Here is a 27,906-nt window from a genome sequence, read left to right as displayed (position 1 = left end):
GAGAGGAAAAAAGGTTTAGCTATACATAGAAAAGTCTCATGATTATCATCTTTTGAGTAGTTCTGTGCAGAAATTAGTGCTCCTTATGGTTATGGTTGGTGGTGACCAAGTATAGTACAATTAGATGGACTATTAGTGAAGTAGACAGAACCTGTTCAACTCTTTGTTAGTTCATTACTTTATGTATTTTATTTGTGCTTCAGTATTTATTTTCTTTTTTCTGTTTTATATTATTTTAATATATCTAAATTATTGGATTGTATTTACATTCATTCTGGTTTGTTAGTGACTTTACCCTCATGTACATGTACAAAATCATGCTCTGTTTTCCATGCTCTGACCTAAAAATAAGGAAATAATTTATTGCTATAAGTAAGTCTGCTGTGCCTGTTTTTGTACTTTTCAATAAAGCATTTCCCATGAAAGCACAGTTGGACATTTGCATGTTCAATTAAAATGTCAGCAAGAAAATAGCAACATGACTATCAACTGCATATAAAATGTAATAAAAATCTGAAGAATTATTTCTCCTCCTTTAGTGAAAAACAAGTAACACACCATCCCAGTCTTCTCCATCCTGAAATCTCCCCAAACAAAGGCAAAAGCAATTTCACTGACAATGCCTTTTGTCAACAATTTGTAAAACTATACTTAAATACGAACAGACAGTTAGCTTATCAGGATGGTGAAGAGGCAAACAATACAAAATTCAATGGTGATCAGTCAATGGCCCTGAATTTCGTCTGCTTTCCCACCAGACATCATGTATACATTTTATGTGCAAGTAGAGGCAGGGACGAAAGCCAACGGCAAGATAATAAATACAATATGGAACTCTACAGGTGTTTCTGTCCACTTCCAGCAGCACTGCTGAGGATTCACACATTCTTTTAAACAGCCACGGATATCACCTTTGGAAGTGTATATCATTTTAGGCATACCCATGATGTGTGTATAATTTCGTAATAAAAGTGGAAAGTGTGTCATGTCACCCAATTCCTCTGAATTCTTCAGAAACCAGTGCAGTTAACACACTACTGTTGTAGCTAGCTAACCAGTTTATATTATTTTTGAATGATAACTACAACATCATATTAGCTACTGAACGTTCAAGCTTATTAGCTTATCTAGCTAACTGGTTGATCAGTAAGGTGATAACTAAAAAGCTTTTCGGCTGGAAACATGTTGATCAGTCATATATTGCTAAAATGAAATTATATTGAGAAATATGACTTGTGAGCTCATGTTCGGCCACAAAAGGAGCACCACTGACAGAATTGAGGGTGTTTTAGAATTTTTTTCGGCTTTCTTATTACATTAATTATACCACAAAAATAATATTAAATAACTACCTTTTGATATATTTTTTTTTCATTCCTTTTATTTTATTTCAAATGTTCAAATGGAAAATTACAGCATGATTTGCAGAAATAAAATTCTGCTCAGTTGAAAATAGCTCTCAGTTTTGTAGCTGTTGATGGGTGTCAGTTAAAACTTAAAAGCAGCATATTAAATTAAAAATCCATAAAAATAAAAAAATTAAATTAATGAAGAAATGCATAAAACCCTTATATTAAGTTTACTTCTCACCCTCAAACAATCAATGCTTAACATCAAACAGGAAATAAAGTCCATTGCATTTTATTCAAGTGTTAATAAAATGAAATGGTAGAACACTGAAAACTGTTTAAGTGTATATTTAAAAAAATGAGTTGAGGGAGAACAGGTGGATTGCACATACTTCAATATTTATATTTACTGATATCATATAATCATTATCCAGACAGATGGATTTCTTGCATTTCTACTCCAATGATTGTCCACCAGTTTTATGCATATATTCAATACTTTGGCCAGCTTAATGTCCATATCCTAACACACAGACCTATTCAGAATGACTAATAAATGATTTCTAGACCTAGACACTAATGATCAATATTTGGAAAGCATGGCATCAAGGCTGTGTAAAAGGCCACTGCCAGCCCCTCTCTAGCTGATTCATCCCTTCATGAGAGAAGTGGTCTTTGTGTTGCTGGCTGGCGTGACCCTTCCCGTTCAGCGGGGAGTCCACAGTGGGCAGCCCTATCAATAAGCCTAGAGGCTTCAGTTCACACTCCCTTTTCAGACAGGGAGTGAAAGGCATGTGTCAGTCACAGACTGCTGGTGCTTTGTCAGTTCCTGATTTAGATATATTGTCAAACTAGCCATCAAAACAGACACAAATCAGATACCAATACGCTTTTCAGTGGCTGGTGAGTTACTGGAGTATCAGCCACCATTCATGCAGACTTGGCATTACAAAGACTGGGCCTATTGCACAACTCCAGTCCCAGAAAACACAGCAATTCTGATTGTACTCCTGCTGTTTTACCCTCCCAGTTAGACAAACAAATGCTTCCCTTCCTCATTTTTTTCTGTAAACATTGACATAAGTTACTGACATTTCCTGCAAATCCATTGGTCTAAGCCACATGAATTACCAGCAAGTTAGGTGATTAAATTACGGAACAAAATAATGCAAGAAGAGCATAGGAAGACCACAAGTATTGGTTTTGGTGTGCCCTCATACAGTTCCTTCACCTACAAATGACTCACACTCTCTTTGGTGTTTAGAATTCGTCATCTGAGCTGATCAGCATGATCTTGTCGTTCTTCCTGGACCATTTGGAGCAGGTGCCAGGGCCCGCTTTGCCGTTCTGCCCGGGTTGGACCACCTCCTGGGTGGACTGCTGAGTGTATTGCTGGTAGGCTGGGGAGAAGTTATGGATGGCATCCTGCACCATGTCGTGGGGGTTCATGGTCTCTTTTAGTCCGCTGGAGATGCTCTGCATGGGTGCGTTGTTATCTACACACACAGATGATCACATACAATTACAAACCAATTCAGCTCTCTTGTTCATTCAGACTGTTAGTCTGTGGCATCAGTGATGTAGAAAGTCATGCTGTGGATTGAGTGCCGAGTGCCACAGCTTGAGGGCCATGGATGTGAATTTCAGGTATGACACTGCTGTTGTTCATAGTATGTCCTCTCTATAGCTGCAGTAAAAAAATCCAAAAATGTAAATAAAGTGGGTACTGGTAATATAAGCACTGTATCATCACCCAGAATGAAAACACCTAGTAAGCAAATAAGGCATACGGGGGGGTCATACAACTACCAATAACCATATTTCAGCAGACATATTATTGCTCACTGACTTCATAAATGATAACATTGCCACTGCCATATCAATTCACAAATGTAGCATCTGAATGATTTTTGTGGAACTGCCAGGATGTCATTGCCTTGAGGTTCTTGGTGAACTCACTTGCCAGTAACAATAAATCATGAATAAAATTCAGCAAATTGCAAGATAATGTAAATTACATCATCTGGTATTCAAAAAACAACTTATGGGATGTCCCAAAAGGGTGGTGATTTACCTCTAACAGACATCTTGATTGATTATGGAAGCCACAGCTGCTATGTTATCCATCATACTGGCCACATGCAGCTGACTGTGATATCTCTTTAGAAACATGCTTGTTGTGAAATAATAGAATAGCAAATCATTCATCACCACAGAAAAACAACCATTAACCCTCTTGTGCAATTGTCAAAATGCATCACAAAAACAATAATGTAATCCTCTCACAAAATATCCTAACATTACAACACAGTTAAGCCGCATTTGTGTAGGCTGTATTTTTGATGTGTTTTATTACACCAATGTTCTTTTGTGAAACACCTTGATGATATGTAAATTAGAAAAGAGATAGGGCTCAATTTTTCTGATGTTCTCAAAAATGCCAACATCTCCCAGTAATCCATGTTTATTAATCAGAAAATATTAAAATGGGACAGTTTCAAGCTCTATTGTCAGCATAAACATAACTGGAAAGGTTAATGAATCATACTCAACATATTATGACACTTTAGTTCTTCATACAGCCTGCAAAAATTGCAAACACAAGCTTGCAATGAATGTTTATTTGCTGTGATGGGAAGACCTTTTACTAAAACACAGACACCTGAAGCATCGAATTAGAGGAGGCAGAGTACTGCGAGATTACCGTTATCATGGCCAACATTGTAAAGCACATCCCATGCATTTTCTGTCTTCATGTAGAGAAACATATCCCTCACCACACTGCATAAGGTCAGACTCCCTCATACTACCTTTAGGCACTATTTCACACTGCTTTTATCCCTTGGGTTCCATTCTTAATCCAAAGCTGCCAGGACGTGAGACAGACCCTGCAGGCGGTGTGCTCGGCCTATGGGAGAGCCGCGCAGGAAATGTTGAGGTGCACAGAGTAACACCTGCACACTGTCCTCTGGGGGGAGACATGCTCACATTCACTGCTGCTCCACTTAGCTGCAGTCTCTAGTGACAACACTTGGCAAAGCAACTTGCTGTGGAAGGATAAAATATTCTCAGAGGCTGCAAGTACACATCAACTCATGTTCTTGTACACGGCTGTAAACAAAATTGTCATTATCTTCATTTTTGAGATGATTTAACTATTTAAAAAAAATATATATATAAGTAACAAAAAACACAACAAAATACATGCCGTTAATAACAAATTCCTAACTATAAACAACTAATGGACAATACCTGTTTGAACAAGCAGCCCTCTTGAAAAAATCATTACAAATTGTATATGCATCCCTCCAAGTTAAAAGATACAAAAGACTTCATTTTCAACCATTTAGTAAACCCTCATGTCACCAATAACAGCTGAGGAAAAGTCTTTCCTTCACTTAAACCCAGACAGTGATCTGCAGGAGGCAATGTGAATTGTTATTTCTGAGCTGCACCCCCTGCATGTTGCTGCCCAGATCTCCGCTGCTGCCAGCAGAAACGTTGCAATCATACAGAATCCTGTCCAGTGGCAACACACAGCACTGAAGGACAGGCAAACTATCATCCCTGCTCTCTCCGAGACTCTGCTGTTGCTGTAAATTACATGTTAGAGACGCAAGCTAACAATCAGGCAATCAGGACCCGAATCTACAGTGACACAATACCTCAAAGACAGCTGTGCTGTGATTGGATGATGGTGGAGGCTTAGGTTTAATTGTACACTTACAATGGCTATAAAAGCTCTTAAAAGCTCTGATGTCATCGCACTTTCATACACATTTAGGACAAGACCAGGTGCGCATCACTTCATGCTGATATCTCAGCTGTCTCTTCAAACAGCAGTTTGAACTTTGATTATATTTGCCTCTCTGAAAACGCACTGCCATATGCAAATCCGAGTCCATGCAAATAAGGTTCAATGATGCATGGCATTTACCAAACATTTGAAAACCATCTGAGGGTCAAGCAACAAGGCCATATGTAGCCTGCTGAACAAGAGTGGCATTAGAGCCACAAATCCATTTTGTTCCTTTTCTTGGAGATAGCGGGCTCCAGCAAATAACCTTTGCAATGTTAAGGGACAGTGATAACCATTAGACCATCTATCCAAATATAATTCTGTGGTCTGAGTGAATTATTTAATTTGAACTTAATCATATGAATGAAAATGAACAAAGGTAACATATTTATAAAAACCTGCAATATTACACACACATGCCACTGGCATTTCAAAAGAAAAGTTTTGCTTAAAGTCTTTGTACCTTCAAATCACATGCATAAAGCTATTTTCTACAAGGCAGTAAATAAACACTTGCAAAACAGGTACGGCATTAAAATACTGATATAAAAATAAGCCAACAAAAAACTTTCACCACATTACCTTACACACACTGAACAAATGCTATGTTAGCAATGCTAGGCAATGTTTCCAACATTCATTCATCTAACCTGTGATTTCCATTTCACCAGAGGAAAATATGATCTTTTAATGTATACATCTGTATACTTCAGTGTAAAGCAAACAACTATGTTGTTATGAAGTTGAGCCTGAGAACGTAGTTGTAAGGTAGGCGTTTTTCCAAGGCTACAATGGTACCTGTTATTACATTGAAAATGTCGGCAAATATTTTAGCAGCCTAATGAGATAGTATTGCTATATTTGTGATTTCAGCAGTCTTTGGCTATTAGTAGTTAGCTAGTTATAGTGCCTAGCTTTTTCTTCTTGTTTCTCAGTTGGCATTAATATGCGTACACGCTTACTATCTGCATAATTGGAAATATATGGGGTCCATGTCTAAGTATTTTGGAGTATTCAGGTGACTGGAGAACTAGCTGATAAGTGATGTTGCAGAAGCAAAAACTGAAGGAAGTAAGTGTGAAAGTGTGAAGTTCTGTGTAAGAGCCCAGGCATGCCTGGGTTTCTAACCAAGGACCTAAGTGTTGAACTGTGAAACTCTTGTATCTCATATATGTATATCACATAGAAAAATTAAAGAAGTTGTAATATTTTGAGAAATATTTTGTTCAGCCAAGAGTATATTACAGATATGTTTAAGATATATTAACTATAAGTACCATAAAGCATGCATATATTGCCATATATCAAAACAGCAATTACGTATTTTCAATATATTGAGTGAGCTAAAAACTATAATTTGGGATGTAACATATGATATCAAGGCATAATGGAGGTGGACAAACTAGAAGGATGACTGTGACGATTTTACTATATATACATGACGCTGTGCTACTCAGGCCCCAAAAATGACAAAGTCCCTGCTTGGACATATCTTGGACATGACAATAATATATCCAGAAAGTTTCATGGTTCTGAAATCTCTGAAAAGTTATGTTTTTGCTTGCATGTAGCTTTTATCCAAATTTTGAAACAGCTACAGTACAATATTAATTCTGCAACTGATTTTATTATTCCCGCCAATTCTATCATTACATTTATTACTACCATTATGTTACCACTAACACTACTATTGCTGCTACTAATGTTTTAGCCCTTAACTAATTTTGAAAGAACTGAACCTTACATCACTGTACACTCCATTGTTACCAATTATAGGCAACTACAGAACAGCTTGTGCATTAGATTTAGTCCCAGAGTACTGAAATGCTCAGCAATCTGACGGTTACTGTCAGGTCTAATAAGAAGGAGATGACCACGGCCAGAAGGCCCATCTCCTCCCCAGGTGGCTCTGCCGACAGAGTGGAGCCCAGCAGAGGTTGTGTGTCACAGCAGAAGACAGGAAGGCAGGGGTCCTGCTGGATGGACTCAGTCCCTGTGACCTTTGAACCCTTCATGGGGGGGGGGGGGTGGGGGGGGGGGGGGGCTGTGACAGCACAAGTCTTCAGCAGTTCTACCCTTGGGACCTGGCAAATTGCACGTCTCCAGTGGCGACATGCTGAAATACATAATGCAAGGCGCTGGAAACGCCGTGACTGAGCTCTTCTGTCAATTGTACCGCAGACCCAACGCACATAAGGCTCACTCTTGGTTACGACGCCGCTACCCACGTCTGGCAAAATATTGATTTGCCATGCAATCCCACACAATGTCGACCTTGTTTCTTCCAAATGCTGAGCAGAACTCCAATATCAGGCCATCAGCTGAAAGGTAATTTTATGAATTAATTGTATGCACAAGCTGGATGTCTATCCAGTGAACTGTGATGAAAGGTACACTGAAAACCCAGAGGAGCTGTCAGGTTTACCCCGTGCTTCCTCATGCCTTGTACTGCAGCTTCAACCCCAGAGGTTGGGCCTGTTCTGTTCCCCTTCACAGAACAGCAGCGCCGCTTCTTTCCTTGTAGCAGCAAACTACCTGTGCTATCCAATTTGCTCTGATGGACAAGGCATTAAAACAGGAAACATCTTCCGGGCAGCAGGCTGCCGGGGAGGGGGGAAGCCTCATTTATGTGGTTTTCATTGGAGCAAAGCCTGCCAATTGCGGCTACAGACCATCTGACAGTAGTAATTCGGAAGCTCTCCCTGGCACAGAGAGCTCCTTGCACATTTCAGGAACAGTGAATGCATAAAGACCTCAGCAATTATTAAGCACGCCCCATGGCCCACTGCAGGAAGACCTCTTGTTAATGCTCCCCTACTCTGAGCCGTTCGCTTTGTTGATGGATGAAAGCGCAGACAGAGGTGACATGAAAGCAGCGAGAAAGAAAGCTGGCAAGACCTCATTCCCCGTCAGCACCCATCTGCAGCAGTGGAGCCCCCCCCCACCGTTCCCTGTTTTAAAGCTTGGATGGGTAAACGAACCTGTGGGCCAGAACTGCACCACTGCAGACAAGTGGAAATTGTCTGTTCTGGGGTCAGTGGTGGTGCAGCCTCGGTCAGGCCTCTGGGCGCAGGGGCACCATAGGGCTCAGGAGGTGGCTTGGCATGATGTCACGAGCAACACTTCACTGCTAGCTGGGTCTTGCACTAGCAGTGTTTGAAAGTAATTTCCCAGAGGTACATCCCGTTTCTGAGGCTCAGACAGAGAGCTCACCCATATGCATTGACACGCATTATCACGTGTAGAAGAAAAAACGGCCACTGTGCTTTCTGAGCCCTAATTAGAAGTACAGTTTCATAGTGACTGTGCTCTCCGTGTTTACGAGAGAGTGAGACCTACAGATGATACTTATATGAGCCAGTCATCCATCACTAATCCCTGCGCCAGTCTGTTGAAGCTCAGGGAAATTAGCCCAACTATCAAACATGTCTGTTGTGACACACTGCACAACTGTAGGTCAACACATATGAACTGAGAAACAAACCTGGCAATCTTCCAAACTTATCTTAGAATTATCATTTTGCACTGCTCCTGCAGATATTATTATGATTATACATCTGGGCAGTGACAACTAATATTAAAGCTGCTGAAGTTATGAAATCATTACATCTGAAACTGACGGCAATTGTGAAGTTTGGGCACAGGTTAAAAAAGCAAGTGCTGAAGTAGAGTGGTTTATTTTTTCGGCCGATTGCTTCTGATCCTCCGGCACAGCGAGGCAAAGAGCGCGAGTGGCCGAATGAAAGGAAGATGAAAATATTTCATGCGCGGCAGGTACTCAGCGATTCCCTTTCTTTTCGGTTTTGCCCTGCATTAAGGACCACCACCGTCACCGCGTTTCCTAAAGGAAAGAGAAACGGTTTAAATGATTGATCTTATCGCAGCAGGATTTCCCGATCTTCATTTTTCTCCCTTTTTTTCAGGGAGAAAGTGCTGACGTCAGAGCGCTGCTCCCCTGCTCTGAACCCCCCCCACCCCCCACCTGTCAGAACATAGAGCTACAAGGGCATGAAGACGTATTCATCTTGCAGCGAGGTGGCCTGATCCAGTCCTTTCCACCGCCAGTCACATAAATCAAACCCTCAAAGAGGAGAGGGAGGACTGCGCTGCCTGGGAGGCATCTGCCATGACAGTGTCTCGGGGTGTTCTCCGTCAGGCATGGCACACGTGCTCTGCTCTGCTGAAGAGGGCCCGGCTCTGCAGCTGCACTCAAGCAGACATTACCGTTATTAAGCTTTTAATCTCGCTTGAGATGAGAAGATGTTCTCTTTCTGTTCGACCTCCCACAAGGCCAAGGATCACTGACTTCAAAGAGGACCACTTAAAACTGCAGAGACCTATGCAGGGCAGCAGCTACATTCGCAGGGCCGTTTCAATGTCCTTAGCTGGAGATAAGCACTGCTGGAGGCTGCACAACTCAAAGGACATAAAGAATCTCACTGATCCAAGTAGTGTAAATTACTGTTTAAAACAAACTGATTAACATAAAAACTGTTTCAGAAGAGACATCTGATTATGAAAAATGTACGTAGGATTACATCAGCACACCAAATATCTCTATCTCTCCAGCCCCTCCTTAAACTGGTGTTAATTGGAGGAGGTACCTGGTATTTCGCTCTTTTTCCCCTGATACACGGTGAAGGTGAAAGCATAGCGGAGAGCAATGGCGGCGAAGAACATCTCGATGCAGATGATGAAGTTCTGCCAGCCCGCTGCCACCGTGCCGGCCCCCACGTGGTGGCCGCCGATGACCAGGGCCTCCGGTATGACCCTGCAGCGCTCCAGGATAGCCAGAACCATTCCTGAGGAGAGAACCAGCAACCGCTTACTGAACCTACTGAAGCTTGTACCTCAAACCCCCAAATTAACAACCTGTTGGCAATGCTCCAGAGGAGAGTACCCCTATGAAAATGAATAGTCAAAAAGTAGGTTGAGCTGAACAAACACTGTGTGTGTGTGTGAGTGCGTGTGTGTGTGTGTGTGTCTATGTGTGTCTGTGAGTGTCTGTGTGTATACAGATAAAAGTAAAGATTAAAGCTCCAGATGAGAACTTCAAAGAAATCTCAAATATGCATCTGGCGATATGTATTCTAGAGGGGTCTACAGAAATATTACATCAAGCTTATGTAAACAGATTGGCTTTATGATGTGATGCTCATTAAGGATCTCCTTAAATAATTGCCACAGCTGATTACTTTCATACTTAAGTATCCTGTTGGGTTTTAGGTTATCACAGTAGTATGGATTTATCATGATGGATTTTCATCTTGTCTGCACATTGACTCATTTTTATAGTTGTTGATAGGCGGCAGTGTAGCATAGTGGTTAAGCAGCAGCCTGCCGGTTCGATTCCCCGCTGGTGCAGTGCTGCTGTACCCTTGGGCAAGGTACTCAACCCACAATTGCCTCAGTATATATCCAGCTGTATAAATAGATAGCATTGTAGAAAAACTGTAACCTATGTTGCTTTGGACAAGAGCTAAAGGCCAATAATGTAATTTAATGTAATCTTTGATCCCCCACTTAAAAAATGTTTATCTATGAAAATTCCAATTCCAAATTCCAAAAAAATGTTCAAAACATATTCTTTTCAAATGACTACTAGAACAAACAGCATTAGTCATACAAAATAGAATCAAATAGTGGGAAACCAGATTCTGCTAAAGCTAATTCAAGAACTGAAGAAACATATAAGGTGCAATGTTGCTTCAGTGCTCAGCATTTTATTTGGTTTCAGGAAGAAACAACATAAATGAATGAATGAACGAGTGAACTGCGAGGAGGAGGTGACTCACCTTGCCAGAAGGAAAGGAAGATGACAGATTTAATGGTGAGGAATTTGAGAACTGGTTCATATGGCCTGAGCAGGTCACTGGTGGCAAAATAGAAGAGGAAGAGGGCGTAGAGGGCCAAGCTGACAGAGAAGTTGTAGATGATAGTGATGTAAAGGTATCCACCAGTAACACTAGGGGAAGGAAACAAACAGAGGTGTTTTCAGAATAGTAATTACACTAATACATGCAGGTAAAATACTACATTACTACTCATTTCTATTTGTCACAATGTATTTCAAAATAGAGTGCGTGGGCACAAATGAGTCTGAACTGTACGGACTACATTACATTTGCCTAGCTTATTCATGTTTATTTACAGTGGTGTTCATTTTCAGAGTGGTATCAGCAACTCCTGTTCAAATAGTTCACAAATATAAACTGTTGCCACCTACTCATAATTTACCGAGCTTGATCTAGCATCCCAGGACCCTGCTCCTAGAATTGGATGCTTAATGCACACTACGTATTAAACAATGAAATAGAAACAAAAAAGTGGCTTCTTTTCTACTCCCAAGGGACAATTTTTCTGTCTCATTTCATCACATTTCAAGTCCATTTGCTTGTTAATCACTGCAAACTGTACAAAAATGTACAGTTTTGTTATTGCTCTGAAATTTGTCACAGAAAAGAAACATCTATTGATGTGAGAGGCACAGTTTTTCCTTTATTGTGATATTTATGGTATATATTAATGGCATTACATGCTCCATTCAGTTTTATTCTATGTGAGACAGTAGTACATGGACATATTCCATACAGCCAGTGATTATTATTAGTGAGTATTATCTCTTTTAATGGAAAAACCCAGAAAACTCAGACTAGTTACTGTAGTATGGCATACATACTTAACCTAAAGTAACAAGCTAGCTAGATCAAATCTGAATCAGAAATGTATAGTTTTGCTTTAGATAACAGTATTTTACTGGCTTGCCACATACATAATATAATATAAACAATAAACAGTAGATTGAATTCCTCATAAACCTGCTGGCCTGCCCAGTGATTGAAGTGAACCCACACACAGAGCTGTACCAGTTAGCAGAACTGAGTGTGCAGCAATGTCCTGTGCACCTTATTGCAAATAAAAAAAAGTTACTTTTCTTTTAATTTCCAAGATTCCTTATTTCACCTTTACTGGCTTTTCCTCCCTTTCACTTCCACTGAAAATGCATTGTAGCATGGAATCTATTTTGGCAGCATTACTGCAAGATTGGAATTACTCCACGTTATATAGCTATTACAGTTCATCACCATGTTGATTAGCCTGTCACTCATACAACTTTGAGACATTAATTTGTACTGATCGTTCCTTTAGGTCAGGATGGTGCTGTGTTTTTGTGTGAAGTGACCTTCTCCATTCAGCTTCCCAATGGGCCCAGCTGTGACAGCACTACATAGAAACTTTGCGGAGGTTTTGAAACCAGAGTCATCCATCTGCAATCATCATCACCAAAAATAATATTTATTCTCAGAACTCCGCTGTGATTAAAATGGGTTATGCTACATATTATCTCGTCTCAAACAACACATTACTATTACTGCTTGCCAAAAGGCAAGACATGCCTTGTGTCAGTGAGTTGCACTGGTAATATGTATGCACAGTATCTGTACCCCAGTCAGATAACAGTGCTGGTGCAGGGGAGACAGTCATGTCAGATCCGCTACAGTGTGAATATAATGCAGGCGCCACCAAACATGTTGGAGACAGGGAGACAAGATTTGAGTGTGTGAACGTGGACAGGAATGCGATCATTATTCAGGAGAAATTAGAGATGCTAGCTACAATCATAACTTAACAGTATTCAGATTTATTTTTGGGGAAAGCAGCAACTAAATAGCAGCCTATTCTTCTAACTGTATTGAGGGTACAATAAAACATTTCAGTAATATGCATATTTTCATGATGTCACCTGACACAGTAAAGGGGAAATACGTCATACTATTTTGCCTTCAGTATCTTATGCTGTCAATGTTTGTCATGAAGTCCTGATGAACTTCAATGAGCTCCCTATTCCACAGGCAGCTGATGATCTGATGACGATACGCTAAGTACCTCTGGTTACAATTTCTTTGCATCAATTCACAGATTGGTTGAGTTTTGTTGAAACAGATTGATACTACAGTTAATACTAAAGATTAAAGTTAATGCTAGCTGATGCAACTGACCAAAGGACTCCATGACAAATTAATGGTGTTATTCCAAACTAAGTGGAAACAGTGTGACTGTTATGCCTCTTTCAGTCTTGTGATTTATTTGAAAACATAGAACTACTTAGAACTACTTTACAAAGCATGAGGTACCTAACTGGCAAACCAACAGCATATACAAAGCAAAAACAGCACAAACATAATTTTACCTTATTACCTTACCATAGACTCATTTCTCCAGTGGGCTGCAGTAGCTTTCTTTGACAGAAAGCTGGCTCATGGAGCATTTCCTTCCATTATTCCATTTTAGAGATATATTCGCTCACTGCACTCATAGTGTTGCAGGCATAAATATAAGAATATGTGCTCGGGGAAACCTGCTGGCTGTACGATGTTGAATTCTTTGCACAGCATCAATAAGAACAAGTAAATAATAACGGTGAAGGACAAAGAAAAAAATGAGGCTCTTACTTAAAATCTCCATCGTGATATTTGCCAAATACTTGCAAGAGGATGGTGATGACTGCCATGACGGGCTTTACAACACAGAACTGTAGAGTGGCCTAGAAGACAGCACCAACAAAGAAAGACAAACATCAAAAACATACCTCTACTACACTCAACAACATGCATTAATTCAACGTTGAATGTCAGATGGGTTGTTCACATGTAACATATGGGCATTACAAATGAAAACACGTAGGAACACAATGAAAAATACCACACTGCACGTTACAAGTGACTTTCCAATAAGAAAAACCAGCTTAACAGGGGAAGCACCAATCAAAACACTAACATGACATGACAAACACTGACAATTTGTGACATCAAGTGACATAATAATACAATCTGCAAGTAATATATTATTATTCATCTAATGCATACAAATATTTAGGTTTGTATGCAGTGCTGCATACCTAATGGATACCAGCCTGGACATCAAACCATCACCTTTGACTCAATACCTCCCAGTCAGACCTACTCTACTTCCCAGCCAAGCCCTCAGCAAGACCTCTCAATAATTCTGGACAGCTCAGCTTGGTTTCCCTTCCAGACTGCAAATGACCTTGGTGTTACTCTCAATGATAGGCTCTTCTACAAAATGAACACTGCTTCAGTGACCAGGTTCTGCAGGTTCTTCCACAGTGCCAGGAATACATCTCAAATTTCTCATCACGTACTCTACCCAGCTGCTGGTCCAGACCCTTGTACCATCACAGTCAGACTACTGCACCTCCCCGTTCTCTGGCCTCCCTGCCTCTGCCAACAGACTGTTACTACACATTCAGAGAACTGCTGCTGAGCTGGTCTTCAGCCATCTGAAGTATGACCACGTCTCCCTTCACTGATTTTCAATCGCAGCTCACATCATATCTGAGACCCTGATGCTAGCCTAATGGGCAGGCAAGGGCATGGCTTTTTCATACCTTCAATCCATCATCAGACCTAATACCACTGCATGAGCTCTCTGTTTGACAACCTGTTTATGTGACAGCTCCTACTCTCCATGGCTGGACAACCCAAACATTTCTCTTTTTGTTACTGCCCCCCAGTGGTGGAATGCTAATCAGCAGCCAGTCCCTTATCACTCAGTGAAATTTGATATAGTGTAATGCTGCTCACTGGTCATTGCCTTGCACCATGTAGACTATGACATAAAAACAATGCTCTTAAAGATCATTATTAGGCTATATGTGCACATTAGTATAAGGTAGGTATGCTGCTCCTATGGACACTGTACACTAAAATAATTATTGATGTAACTTTTGTTTTTAAGCTTCATGCTGTACCACTGTGTTATTGCCTGCCCTGTAGCTATGTTCTTCTTGTTCTAGTTGATAGGCATTTCATGCTTCTCAGCATGATGGTCTTGTAAGTCTCTGGAAAAGGAGTGTTTGCAAAAATAAATCAATAATAAAAAAGAAAAGGCTGTTGGGTACAGAATGTGGGTCATACAAAAAGGAAATTGAATGCAATCAGAAACAATCCATTATTGAAAGTACAATCTGTTACAGAAACACACAAAACCAAAAAAGATGAGTCTCTAAAAGCCTAGTGAAAACGGTTGTCTGGTGAAACATTATTATACCACCACACTGAAGGTCACATACAGATAATGTATACCTCTACAGCAATGTTAGTTGTCAATAGAAAACTACAGCCAGGAGCCTTCTGAAATTAGGAGGATTTGAAGGATCCTCAGGACTGTCCTTCTGACCTCATAACAGGGTTGGACATCCTACACCTGCCAAATCTGCAGAGCCAGATTTAACAGGGAAATACATCACCAGAGAGACTGCCACCCTAATGCCAGTGTTCGTCCACATTTGGTAACATAAACTGCATGAAATGGGCTGCATGAAATGTTCTGTAATTTTTTCAGCTACATATTCACTGTTAAAAAATCATATTCACTGGCATTGAATAGAATGATACTGAGTATGTCCTAATGTCTGAACGACAGATTATTTCCAAAAAAGGTAATGCATTTGAGATTGTAGTGTTGGGACATCTAACAGGCATTTAATCTCCCCAGTGTCATATTCTAGAAAATATTCCAAGTATAGAGGAATCTAGGCAACATACAATGATATATCTCTGCTACTTCACAGTTCCATTCCCTTTCCCTCTTCTGTGCTGTGCTCTGCTGTGAAAAGCAACGTAAAATGGAAACTACTTTGATTTCAATGCATACGCTCGATGAGGGACACAAGGTTGTGCTTTAAAAACACAGCACGTATCAGCCCCATTATACCAAACCTTGTGTTTATCTGTTCGTGTTTCTCTATAAAATATTCATTTTCACAGTCTAGTCAATGTTTTGAAGACATACCCTTCAAATACAATTTTCATCAGTGTTGCACACCAAGCCTCTGCAGAATCCCAATACACTCTGGGAACGTTGTCAAACTGACAGCCCACATTATCTTGCTGTGTACACTGCCAATGAGGTCTAATTTGTTTTGCCCAACATCTACGAGTGAATGGAATGATAGGGTTTACCATCCTGAGGCAGAAGAGGCTTTTACAAAAGATGAGCTATACTGAGAACCAAATACCATGGCATTGGAAGTGACCAGAATTCATCCTTGAAAAACAGACATTTCTTCTCCATTCCTCACTTGCTTTGGTTGATTCGTTATACAGCAACAACAACAAAAAAGACTTTGAAGGCTTTTACTAATTAGATGCATCGCTGACACCAACCTGTTTACAGAAGCGCAAAAACCCAATCGAGTAGCTCATTCCCACCAGGCAACAGGTGCCATATAAACAGCTTGACCTAAAAATGGACAGAAAAAAAAGAAAGAAATTGTTGGTCATTTAAGCATTTAAAGAAGTATATTTAAATGTCTCTCCCACTGCTGTAAATCTGACATGAAAATTGAAGCACACAGAGATAGATATGAATGTACAGATAAACGTCACAGTATAATTTTGTTTTCCATGTGGAAGCAAACTTGAAAAAAAATACCAAAGATAAATAGATAAGATAAGCACAGAAAACCGATCTGTTGCCATTTCAAATAAAATTGTTGGATTAAAATAATGCACAAGGGATTCAAATTCATAATTGGCATTTTCCAAGACTGCTTGAAAATCAAGTCTATTTCATGATTCAGAACAAAAAGGCTGATATTTTTTTCTTGTTCACGGGCAAGGTTTGACCACCAGCTGAGTTGCAGTGGAGACCTTTTGGCACAAGTTTAAATAATTGACAGTACGCAATACCAGTTTGCTGAGGTGGTCATCAATGTAAACTGACCTGATATCGGCATACGGTCAGACAGAGTTTACAAACATGACCCAGGTGTCAGAGTGCATTACGGGCCAGCACAGAGAAATACCCATCAGCAATGCCTGACTGGAAATTTCAAAATAATGAATGGGGAGCACAGCTTGGGCTCTCAGTTACTGTCAGCTAATGAGATGTCCCCCCAGGACATTGAAACAAATGGATCCTTCAAAACAGATTAATAAGAAATGAGCCACTTTTTCCACACAGGTTCAGCATGGCACAGAAGCAAGAGAGAAGCTTCCTGATGTCTCCCCTCACGGCAAGGTCTCGAATGCTTCCATGCTACCACTGACCCAGGCTGCAGCCCAAAAGCTGTCAGGTGGGAGGAGGACTGACTTTCATCTTATTGAATTTACATGCTTTAACTGTTATCATTGAGGTTTTTCTGCATGTCACTCCTTTTCTTTTTTTTCACTGCAGACTAGTGATATAGTTCTGAGTAATATCAGGTGTACTGTGTTAACCTAATGCACCTTTCATTTGGGTAATGTATTGCCAATCCACTGTCTCTAATGGTCAGACATGCATAAGTGTTACAGATTTTTTTAATTTACTTGACATATTATGCTCAACGTTATCATCTTACAGATTTCTAAATATTACAATAATACTTTAGATTTGCTTGAAATGAAATGTAAAACAAGTAAGTTTAACTGCATACTTTAAGTGCCTACTTTTTATTTTAGTAGATTTACTACATTAATTAGCCCTAGGGTCATATTTTGTAGTGGTATAAAGTGCCAGGTGTGTTATTAAATGGTCTTAGTCTCACAAGTTAACATTTGTGATTCAGTGTTATGAAGAACCTATAATCAGTGTTATATAATCACCGTTCATCAAAAGACATGTTTCTGATGTTTTTGTGACTTATGAATTCAGAACAAAGCAAGAGATGTAATCAGGTATGTGTATCGCATTAGGACCCATATGCAACACTGCATAACGCTTTCACAAATAATTGGAACAAAACTAAAGACACAGCCACAGACAGGTAATGTGTGTCGCGATTCTATTTTTCTAACACCCTCGTCCTGGACAACATGACCTGCTTCTAGATATGAAATAAGAGTAAAATTACAAAGATCTGAGAACTACAGCCATTAGTGGTGGGTCTTTACACAGTGGCAAAATAAAAGACCACTGCTGAGACACAACAGTGGTTCTGGAAGGGAGAGGTCAGGGTGTACTCACCGAATAGGTTTTCCCCGGATTTCTGACATGATGGCACTCTCTCCCCCCAGATATTCAAAGGACAGACTCAGGAAGTTGTAAATTACAAAGGCTAGAAAGCACAGGAACAAAAAGAGAAGACAACAAATCACAATCAAGAGATCAACAAACGTTCCCATGCAAAGTACTGTCAGATGTAGATAGCCTTCGTATAGTGCAGAATGCTGCTGCGCAATCAAACTTTCCAATGCACGCCATATAGCCTGAACTCTCCTAACATGTCTCTGTCTTGAATAATCCATTGCAATTTCTTGCTGCCTTTTCAAGTGGGCTTAGACGCAAATCTAAGGCGGAGGCTGTCAATCGAAAATCTCAGCCAGCGTCTTTGGTTTGATGTTTAATCGAGAAGCTACATTGGAAACATCCATATTTCAAAGCCATTTCATAATGCCCAGCTCAATCCTTGAATTTGTGACGTGGGTAAGCGTGTGAATAATGTATGTAGTGTTCACGGTTGCACAATTCTCAAATTCCACTTAATCCTTTCTGTCTGGGTTTAAACTCCACAATTATAAAATTATCACAGTCAGGATGTGGTTTATTGCAGCACTACAAAGATGTTGATAAGCAACGATTCACAACACCATTTCAGTTTTAATAGAATACATCCACATTACCAAAGCTCAAAAAGTAAAAACTGGTGTTGCATTACAAATAGGTGATCACATTTAAAAACCTGTGATGTGCCGGCTACTTAAAAAGGGAGCTTTCACTGATAAAAATATAAATAACATAACATGACAGATAATACAAAGCAACAGTGAAAATAAAACACTGAAGGAGGTTAAGGATTGAGGTTTGAACAGTAACACTACTCATGGAACAATGGTCTCACAAGAAGTTCTCGTGTTGGTGAAAGGAAACAGGTTTGTCCTGCTATCTTCAACCTCCTTTTATGACCTAACAAAGCATCCTTCTGCGCTCTGTCAGTCCCTTCATCCAGGCAAGGCCACTCCCCTCACCCCCACTTGCACAGCCTGTTGATCATGTACAAGGTGCTTAGGTGGACTTGAACTGTGCAGTTCAACAAATACTGGTCGCTGCGTTGGCTGAGAAAGGCAGTGGTAGAGAGAAGAAATAAAGACCAAAAAATGATGCAAAAGGGAGAAACCAGGGCGTTTTCCGTTTACCTTCATAGCAATCCCGTACTGAGTCAAAGTAGACATAGTACTGGTCGTTGCTGATAAAGAGCAAACTGAGCCAGGAGTCAAAGGCGTAGATGGGCACAATGAAAAGAATTCGAATGATGTACCGCTGCTCATTCGGCATGGTGTAGGAACGCAGGTGCATGTAGATCTGCGAAAAAATGCCAGACAAAACACAATGTAAGTTCCAAAAAGAGGATTAACGAATACATGATGTCTAACAAGCTGTCCTCCGAGCTGGTTTGTATCTTTACATTACGAATAGCACATAAAAGAGTTCTTGGTGCTTAATCCTTTAATCAAAGCAGACAAGGAGTTTTTGAAAGCAGAACATCAGATAAAAAGAAATGATTAAAAAGAGCTGCGTAGACAGGGCACGTTGAACATTACACATTTCACTTTAATGCAGCATTATCTAGGCAAAAGCAGGCTATACACTCATGGCCAGGGATTTAGACTCCTTTATTCCAATACGCTGAAGACAAGAAAGAAGGGAAAGTTGAAAATGGATTACTGGGAAAGAAAAGTAGGAAGAGTCATGAGCAGAGTAATGTCAGCACAGAGGAGAAAGTGGGCACTGGAGGAAAATGGAACAGAAAGAAAAAATGGAACTAGGAAACAAAACGGGGCGATTTTGTCAGAATCAGAAAAACCTGAACTGTGTTTAGCAGAATTGAAAAATGTCACCATATTTTAGGCCGGGGTAAACTTTAAAAGATCATTAATAATGGCTATAAAATATGGATCAGATATTATGGCCCTATGCATTTAGGATTACGTTCTGCTCCAAAGCTTCTCATTTCCAAAAACCTAAAATACCAGCTTCAACCTTTAATCCATTCAGCACTCAGTTTGACTCCAAGGCAAAAAGAATGATCCAGAACATTTATTTCTCAGAACACCTCCTGCGTAATCTGCAGCAAGTTTTTCTTAGCTAGAAGGTGAAGACATTTTTCAGTATGCGTAAATCATTGAAACTATAGTTAAAAAGTGTGAGACAGCTCTCTGTTACGGAGGTCTTAGAAATTCAGTAGAGAATGGCAATGGAAATTGGATGAGACAGTTAATTTTTCACCTGGCCATCCCCGGTCAGTAACGCCATAATGTGCCGCGTTTCACATATTTTCACAGTGTCCATTATGAGCAAAGATGACATATCATGTTGCTCATTTTCTCATCTTATCTCTCTCTACACCCCCCCCCCCCCCCCCCCCCCCCACACAGACACACACACACACACAAACACACACGCACATATGCTACGATGTGATTAAATGGCCATTAGAGCCCAGCAACTCTGAGTGCAGGGGCATGATGCATGTGGTGCTTCTGAAAAGCGAAGCAGAGCTGATGGCAGGGGAGACTGATATCTTCCATTTTCCCTGAATGTGGGAGAAAAAGCCTGAGTTCTGCAGGCTCCATCACACTGACCCACAGTGAGACAGAGCTCTGCTCTTGATAATGGCTTTGGCACAACATCACTGGGGCTGAGCAGCTGGCTCTGACTGAGGCTAATAACAGAGTCTCAGGAATTTCTTATTTAACTCCTGGGAGGGCACCAACTGCCTGAAGTTGTTTTCTCACAGGGGCTAGACACCAGTTTGAGACTTATCCAATAGCAACCAGAATCTGTCACGATAGGGAGTAGCGGTGAAAGTTTACTTGTTATTTTTGAACAATGGCCAATGGTTTTGTTCAGCATTTGATTATATCTATTTTTTTTCAATAAATGTCTTGCTATCTTTAGTCAGATATATCTTGTTAATTTTAGCATTAGTATATATTGAGCAGAAAAACAGTTGCCATCACAGTTCAGAGTTCATCATTGATGTGAGGAGGTAACCTCAACAAAACCTACCATAACTAGCTAAATGGACATTTTTCATTTCATTAAAGCAGTAATATTTGTGTTAACATTAGTTGACATAGGTAGCTAGCCATCTATAATTTTACAGCTGATTTACATTACATCATTTGTTTGCTTAACAGATGCCCTAATCCATTTAACTAGCTGGATCTTGACTGATGTACTTCAGATGGGGTGCCTTGCTACTGAGTAGAACAACACTGTTTTGCACAGAATTCAACATTTCAGTTACAAATCCATTTATCAGACAAAAATAGTACACCAGGACTGCTCTCCCCATGGCTCAGAGACCAAATGTGCCATGCTGTGGATGTCCTGTTTGCCCTTTGAACACGAGAGAGGAAGAAGTTACTTAAGCATCAAAAATGACACACATATAGCTCAAACTACAGAATAATATTGTCTCTGTTTGGAACACAATATATGAAATAAATATACTATTCTGAATCCCAAAATTTCAAAGGTTTGAAATATTTCAAACCTCATTGCTTTGAGATTGGACCTGAAGCTGACCAACATTAGCCCTTCCAGTTTCACTTTGAATGAAAATTCCTGGCACACGCTGCCAGAGTGTGGGAGGGGCGGGCCAGTGGCAATAAAACACATCCTAAACACAAGGGAGGAAAGCACAAACACACTTCCTCTCTTGCTGGATGTTCCATTCATAACCGATGCACAGTGCTACAGTTCTGATTGGTGAAGGACTTTATTCAATCACATCAGGAGTGGGAGGTGAGGGGGGGGGGGGGGGGGGGGGGGGGGGGGGGTGAGACCGAGGCCTTCTTCAGTCACCTCAATTATGAGCTTTCATATGCATGCATCACGGATAACATTTTAGAGGCAATCTTCTGGAGAGGAACCAAAAAAAAAAAAAAAACATACCAGAATACTAAAAACAAGAGCGGAGCTGCTGCTTGAGATTTGCATATGCGTACCTCAACCCGGCCTGTTAGTGCAGACAGCTGCAGAGCTATTTTGCATACTATTGATGGGGGTGGGGAGGAGGCTAATTAAATTATGAGATAGAGGCGGATAGCTACTCCCTGGAATGTGAAGAAACTAATATGACAGGATGAAGAGGGTCATTATTCGGGGGCTGCTCCATCTCAGCCACCGTTAACAAACCCAATTTCATTCAGCCACTTGCCAAAGTTCCAGCTCGACACGTCTTGTTTTCAAATGCATAAGCTTTCCATTCGGATGATGCCCGGCTTTAGAGTCAACCGAAACAGGTTCCATCAAGCCATTCTGCCGGCTGCATAACTTGAGCAAATTCAGCTGGGTGTGGAAATTGTTTTCCTTTCTCAAGCCCAACCCCAGTCAACCTCATTTTAGTCACTGCGCTGCACTGCAATCAACTCATGGATCAGTTTGCACACCAGCATCACAAATTAACAAGGACATTGAGTTACACTGTGTTACATTTGTTACACTGTGGTTCTTCATACACATATAGATCACTGTATTTTAACTGCACTGCAGTCCACGTTGCGTTGCAGGAAACTGAAGTCTGATTTTTAGTATGGAACAGCATGGAACATCCTGCATTATTTGTCACAGGATAACGAGTTGCCTAAGAATGATTGTTTCGGTAATTTAATTAGTTTGTGTCTAACCTATGTTTAGCCTGTGAAATACCCAGATCAGCAATGTTGACGTAACTTGGCTAGGTGCAGGTAGGTGCCTCACCAACTGCCACACCCAAAACAAGTAATGCAACAGTTATTTTCCTCCACTGCAAACATCATAGATAAAGTAAGCCACTCCTGAAGCAGCCACAACTTACTATATCAAACTTTACTTCATGCCATAATCTTATGGCATGACAAAAGGCAAAAACACAAATTCAAAACAGTTATTATTATTATTATTTTTTTTTTTTACCACAGTGCCAATACTGAGATAAGCAGTTGTTTTCAAGGCATTAGTTTAAATCTCATTACACAGAAAGCAAAGCCATTTAGTGAAGAGGTTAGTTACTGTGGAATTTTAAGTCTTTATTATTGCTACAACCAAATTCTTTTGGCCCATTTTTTAAAAATCTGTTTTTAAAAACATGCCACTATTCCCATTTTATGTTGTCGGTTCCTATTACATTATCCTTCTATTTTTGATGTTTATTAACCCCCAACCCCTTTTGTTTACTTTCTCTCATCAGCTAACAAACATCTGTATGTACGTATTAATATAACAAAACATTTAAAACCTCTATAGCGACACATTTCTGTAGTAAACAGAAAATCAAACAAATAAATTGAAATTATCATCTTCTAATAGCTGTGCAAAAATCAAACTCAAGCACATTTCTGAATGCATGTTTTCATAAAACATTGCAATTAAATCACTAAATCACTGTTACATGCACCAAGCAGGATCTAAACAGACTACGTGGCTTAAAATCAATTAATTCATGCTTCCTGCATAACACAGATAAGAATCATAAATATATGCATCCCCCTTATTTTATTGGTTAAATTAACTGACCCACAGTTCCTGCTTAACTCAAATTACACCACTTGATTTATGTTAAATTACACTACCCATTTAGAAATGAACATTTCATTTTGAGAAGAGGATTTCCATTTCCTAAGGTGAATTCCACAATTCTACCAATTATTCTATCATCGCAGAATTTTTGTTATTATTATTTTTCTTGCATCTTGTAATACATCTATAGGACAGGTCCAAACAATGGTCCTTGGATGCTACAGGACAGATTGTCTTTCATGTAATGGAGAGCACAATTATTATTATTATTATTATTATTATTATTATTATTACAATTATTGCCAATTCAAATACATTATTATTGTTATTATTGCTTTGAATTATTATTATTACTACTAGTACAACTACTACTAATACTAACAATAACCACCAACATCATCATTACACATACAAAACGTATAAAACACACAAGTTAGGAGTTCGAATTTGCAAAGTGCAAATATTCATCATGCAGAGCAGTCATGAGCCACTTTCACTGCTCTATGTCACACCATACTCCCTCTCTTTCCTATCAGCAAATACAGTGCCATGCCACAAACAAACGTGATGGATGATGCTGCCTGCCAGTAGGGCCCTGAGGAGCACACACATATCCCTTAGTTCATAAGCAGGAATATCAGGAGCAATATCAAGCCAAAACACTTGCTTACAGCATGAAAACAAATTTCCAAAAATTAAGTTTGTCCAAATTGCCCCCTCAGAGGGACGCCTCCTCAAGGCTTCAGCGCCAATGCAAAGATACTTTGTACACTAAAAACTTGGAGCGGGTTATTTAGGCCTAAGGCTAAGAGGTCCCACTGAATCAATAATTTTCATGTTTGCATTGTGCTCTTATCAGGTGCAGCAGCCCTAACAATTTTATTGTGTAGTCGACTTTGGTCAAGGACAGTCATTTCCAGTACCAGCGTTCTCCTGCCACTGTGACAGCCAGGTATAAACAGAGCTTGTACAAACAGGCAGATACTGATTTTTTTTTCAGCTATGACCACATCCCCAGTGGAATCTGATAGGAGACGTGCACAAAAGATTAAGTGCTGAGGGGGTCGTCTTGTGATCATTTGATAGTGGTCCCAGTGCAGAATGAAAAACTCAGTTGTCTGCCTGAGCATGCATTTGCGTTACCTGCCACAGTTTCCAATCTCAGCCGCTACACTTCACACAAAAAGCCAGCCAGAGGGCAAAATTGGGACTGTTATGACCGGTTAACCGGACTGCCAGTTGCATTTCACTGTACCCCATGTAGATACATTCAATAGATATACCACAATATCATTTAAGCACCACCTTAGGTTGAATGGTTATGATTTTTGGTATATGAACATCGGTGCTGTAGTGAGGCCATTTGTGTATGACCATGCAGTCATGACCAGGAGAAAGCAGGGAGTCTAGAATGTTGGGAGGGTAGGGCCCAATACGAAAGGAGCATCTTTTGGGCGAAGATGCCACTGATCTGCAACGGTGGCCTTCCTGTGAAGAGGAGCTCACCTGGTGGCACGTGATGAGCAGAGCTGACCAGACGAAGATCCCAGAGAGGGCCTGTGCAGTGGTTGTGTTCAGGAAAATCTCGTCCTCCATGATTGTTCCATTTCCTGTGCGAACAATTGACACACTTTTAACGTCTGTCTTGTTGGAAAACACAGATGATAGGAGCTGAGCTGCAGGGTCATCTACAGAGGTTTCTGGATCCCTGAACAGACTTCTGTTCATCATCTCTTCCAAAGAACTGTAAAGACAGAAAAAAGATCTTTATTAAGATGCTGAAAGAATTACAGACTGAAACTGGAATAAAATTGGGTAGTCTGAATAAAACATCTACCCAGAGGATTTTATCTTGCCAACAGCACAGCTCACTTTTCACAGGCCAGAAGTGATGTGATAATACATTGTATGTCCAAACTTTGCTTTTATTTAGGCAAGACAAAATTAAACACCTTGGCTGCAAACCGCAATACCCTAATGCAAAGACAGCTTCTATGCTTTTTTCAAAGATACTGAAAAGGCGGTTGTTTTGTCAGGACTAACATTGCCTTTTGTTGTCTCCTTTTTATAATAAGTACTTTTGATAAGGAATGCTACTTTAATGGTAATAAAGTGGAAAGGCAATGAAATGAAAGGAATACACTACTTTGTGAGAAAATGAATTCTTGCCATTTTGGTGGTACACAGAAAATTCTGAATAGAAAAGGTATCCCTGATGTGCTTAGTATACTCCATAAACCTTGTTCTCCTGAACACACACCTTGTCATATCCTTAGTCCAATTAATGAAATAAACATGATTCTTTCCAATAGCAAAAATAAAAAAACTTATCACAGAAGGGAGCAGATTGGCCTGGCCTTTATTTTCCATTTAAACAGGTTTTTGAACATTGCTGTAACTCATGGCAATAAATTTCCAGGGACAGTAGCAACCCACTGGAATGCATCAATCTCAAAGTGCAACACTGCAACCATTCAGCGGCCTTCACTTAAAAAAGCCCGTGTATATGTATAATATATATATATATATATATATATATATATATATATATATATATATATATATAGAGAGAGAGAGAGAGAGAGAGAGAGATTTTCTAAACATACTTTTCCATCCACTTATACAACTAGTAACTATGTACTTCTCACCAGGAGTGGACACTGAACATTCAATAACATCTGTTTGACAGAACACAATAATTCGCACGATAATAATGTATCAATCAAAAAACATTAAACATTAAATTAGGCAGAAATTAGAAATTAGGCAAATAAAAAGTTATCTCAGTTCAATACAAAATCCATTTGAAAGGGCTGATACAAACAACCCGCACACAGGTTTCACTTCAGTAAAATCGTAAAATATTTTGGAATGACACTTTGAAAAGCGTTATTTTCTCCACATTCGCCACCAAAGGAGTGTTACTTAACACTTTGCTAACAACCTTAGTCTCAGTTCTGTGCCATTGTTACCTTTGCTGCCATTATCAGCTGTTTTCGCAGACACACAGGTTACACAGTAAAGCGTTCACTGAAACTTGTTTCACCGCTAATCGCTGAAGTAAACAAAATGATTTTAATCAGTGAAGACAAACCTGTTTCTTTCCGTCATATCTCAGATTGTCACCGAGAATTACAGCCAAAAGGCGACATTTCCAGTTGTTAAAACAGACAGTACGGCTGAGCTTCCGGTGTCAGCAGGTGTCATAGGTGAAATGGCTTCCTTCTTCGTCTTTGCTGAAAAGATTCAACACTTCCTTGTTTTGTTAGGTGATTGTTCGATGGGGCTAAAGTCCACAGCGAATCATCAGCTTCCTCTCTGAACAGACTCAAAGACACGTAACCACTTACATGCTAACTTTAGGGGGGCTGCATAGACCAGTACTGTTGGTAGCACCAAGTGGCACTCACTTGACCTGGGTTAACACTTCTCAGACGTATACCTACTCATCAAATGAATACGATAAAGGACTAAAACATGTCACATGGCACTAGATTGCAGTTAGCACTGAATACAACACGGCAGGATAATGAACATTCAACGTATAGAACCTTCGAAGTGCGATGTGTATATGCTGTAATGCATAACCAAACTAAAAAGTAATTATTACCCAACAGACCCCGCCTTTTTTCAAAATGTGGACATGCTGCACTGTTTTAAACACCTATTGCAGAGAATAAATTGTTGTGTGTTTAATGTGATGAGATTTATGTGGTATCTAAAACGTAGTGCGTACAGACAAATAAGAACAGTCCTGAGTTTCTGAGAGCTCAGTTCAAAAGGAATAAAATATCAGTGTTGGTGGGCAAGTATTCTGTATTGTACCGCTGTGCTTCATCCTGTGTCGTGACTGTGCTGTCTGCTGCTCATTAGACTCCTTATTGTGTCTGGTGCATTCTTGGTATGCGTTTAATGTTCCCCACTTTAGAGCTGGTGGGTGTGGTGTATTGTCAGTATACCGAGAAAGGATTAGATGTGTCTGTGTTTCATGGTGGTAAGAAAGCTAACCTATTATGTTTGGTCAAAAATTGAGGTATACTATGAAGGCATAGTATGCAATACCCAGTTAACTGCTTAGTTTGCTTTAGGTGCGTCTGGAAAGACGTGCTTTCCTTAATGAGTTTCTTTTCATATATATATTTATATATATATATCATTAGCCAAATCTCAATCTCAGCAAATTTCAAATGTTGCTACCAAACACACACACGCACGCATGCCACACACAGAGTAGATAATTCCACATTC

At 39.9% G+C, this 27,906-nt stretch overlaps 1 protein-coding gene across 1 annotated transcript; it reads right to left on the bottom strand.

Annotated features, from left to right (window-relative positions):
- Window positions 1-1,719: 1,719 nt before the first annotated feature.
- Window positions 1,720-26,869, bottom strand: LOC118781368 (transmembrane protein 184B-like). Its single transcript, XM_036534373.1, has 9 exons — window positions 26,753-26,869; window positions 25,165-25,402; window positions 19,290-19,455; window positions 18,121-18,211; window positions 16,338-16,413; window positions 13,602-13,693; window positions 10,944-11,113; window positions 9,753-9,950; window positions 1,720-2,845 (listed from the first exon to the last, which is right to left on the bottom strand). Exons 1-9 carry the CDS (start codon window positions 26,767-26,769, stop codon window positions 2,610-2,612), a joined length of 1,284 nt encoding a protein of 427 aa, XP_036390266.1. The 5' UTR covers window positions 26,770-26,869; the 3' UTR covers window positions 1,720-2,609.
- Between the last annotated feature and the right edge of the window lie 1,037 nt (window positions 26,870-27,906).

This window comes from Megalops cyprinoides, chromosome 1 (assembly GCF_013368585.1).
Source record: "Megalops cyprinoides isolate fMegCyp1 chromosome 1, fMegCyp1.pri, whole genome shotgun sequence".
Taxonomy (NCBI): Eukaryota; Metazoa; Chordata; class Actinopteri; order Elopiformes; family Megalopidae; genus Megalops; species Megalops cyprinoides.
This window is presented reverse-complemented; position numbering and strand designations above follow the sequence as displayed.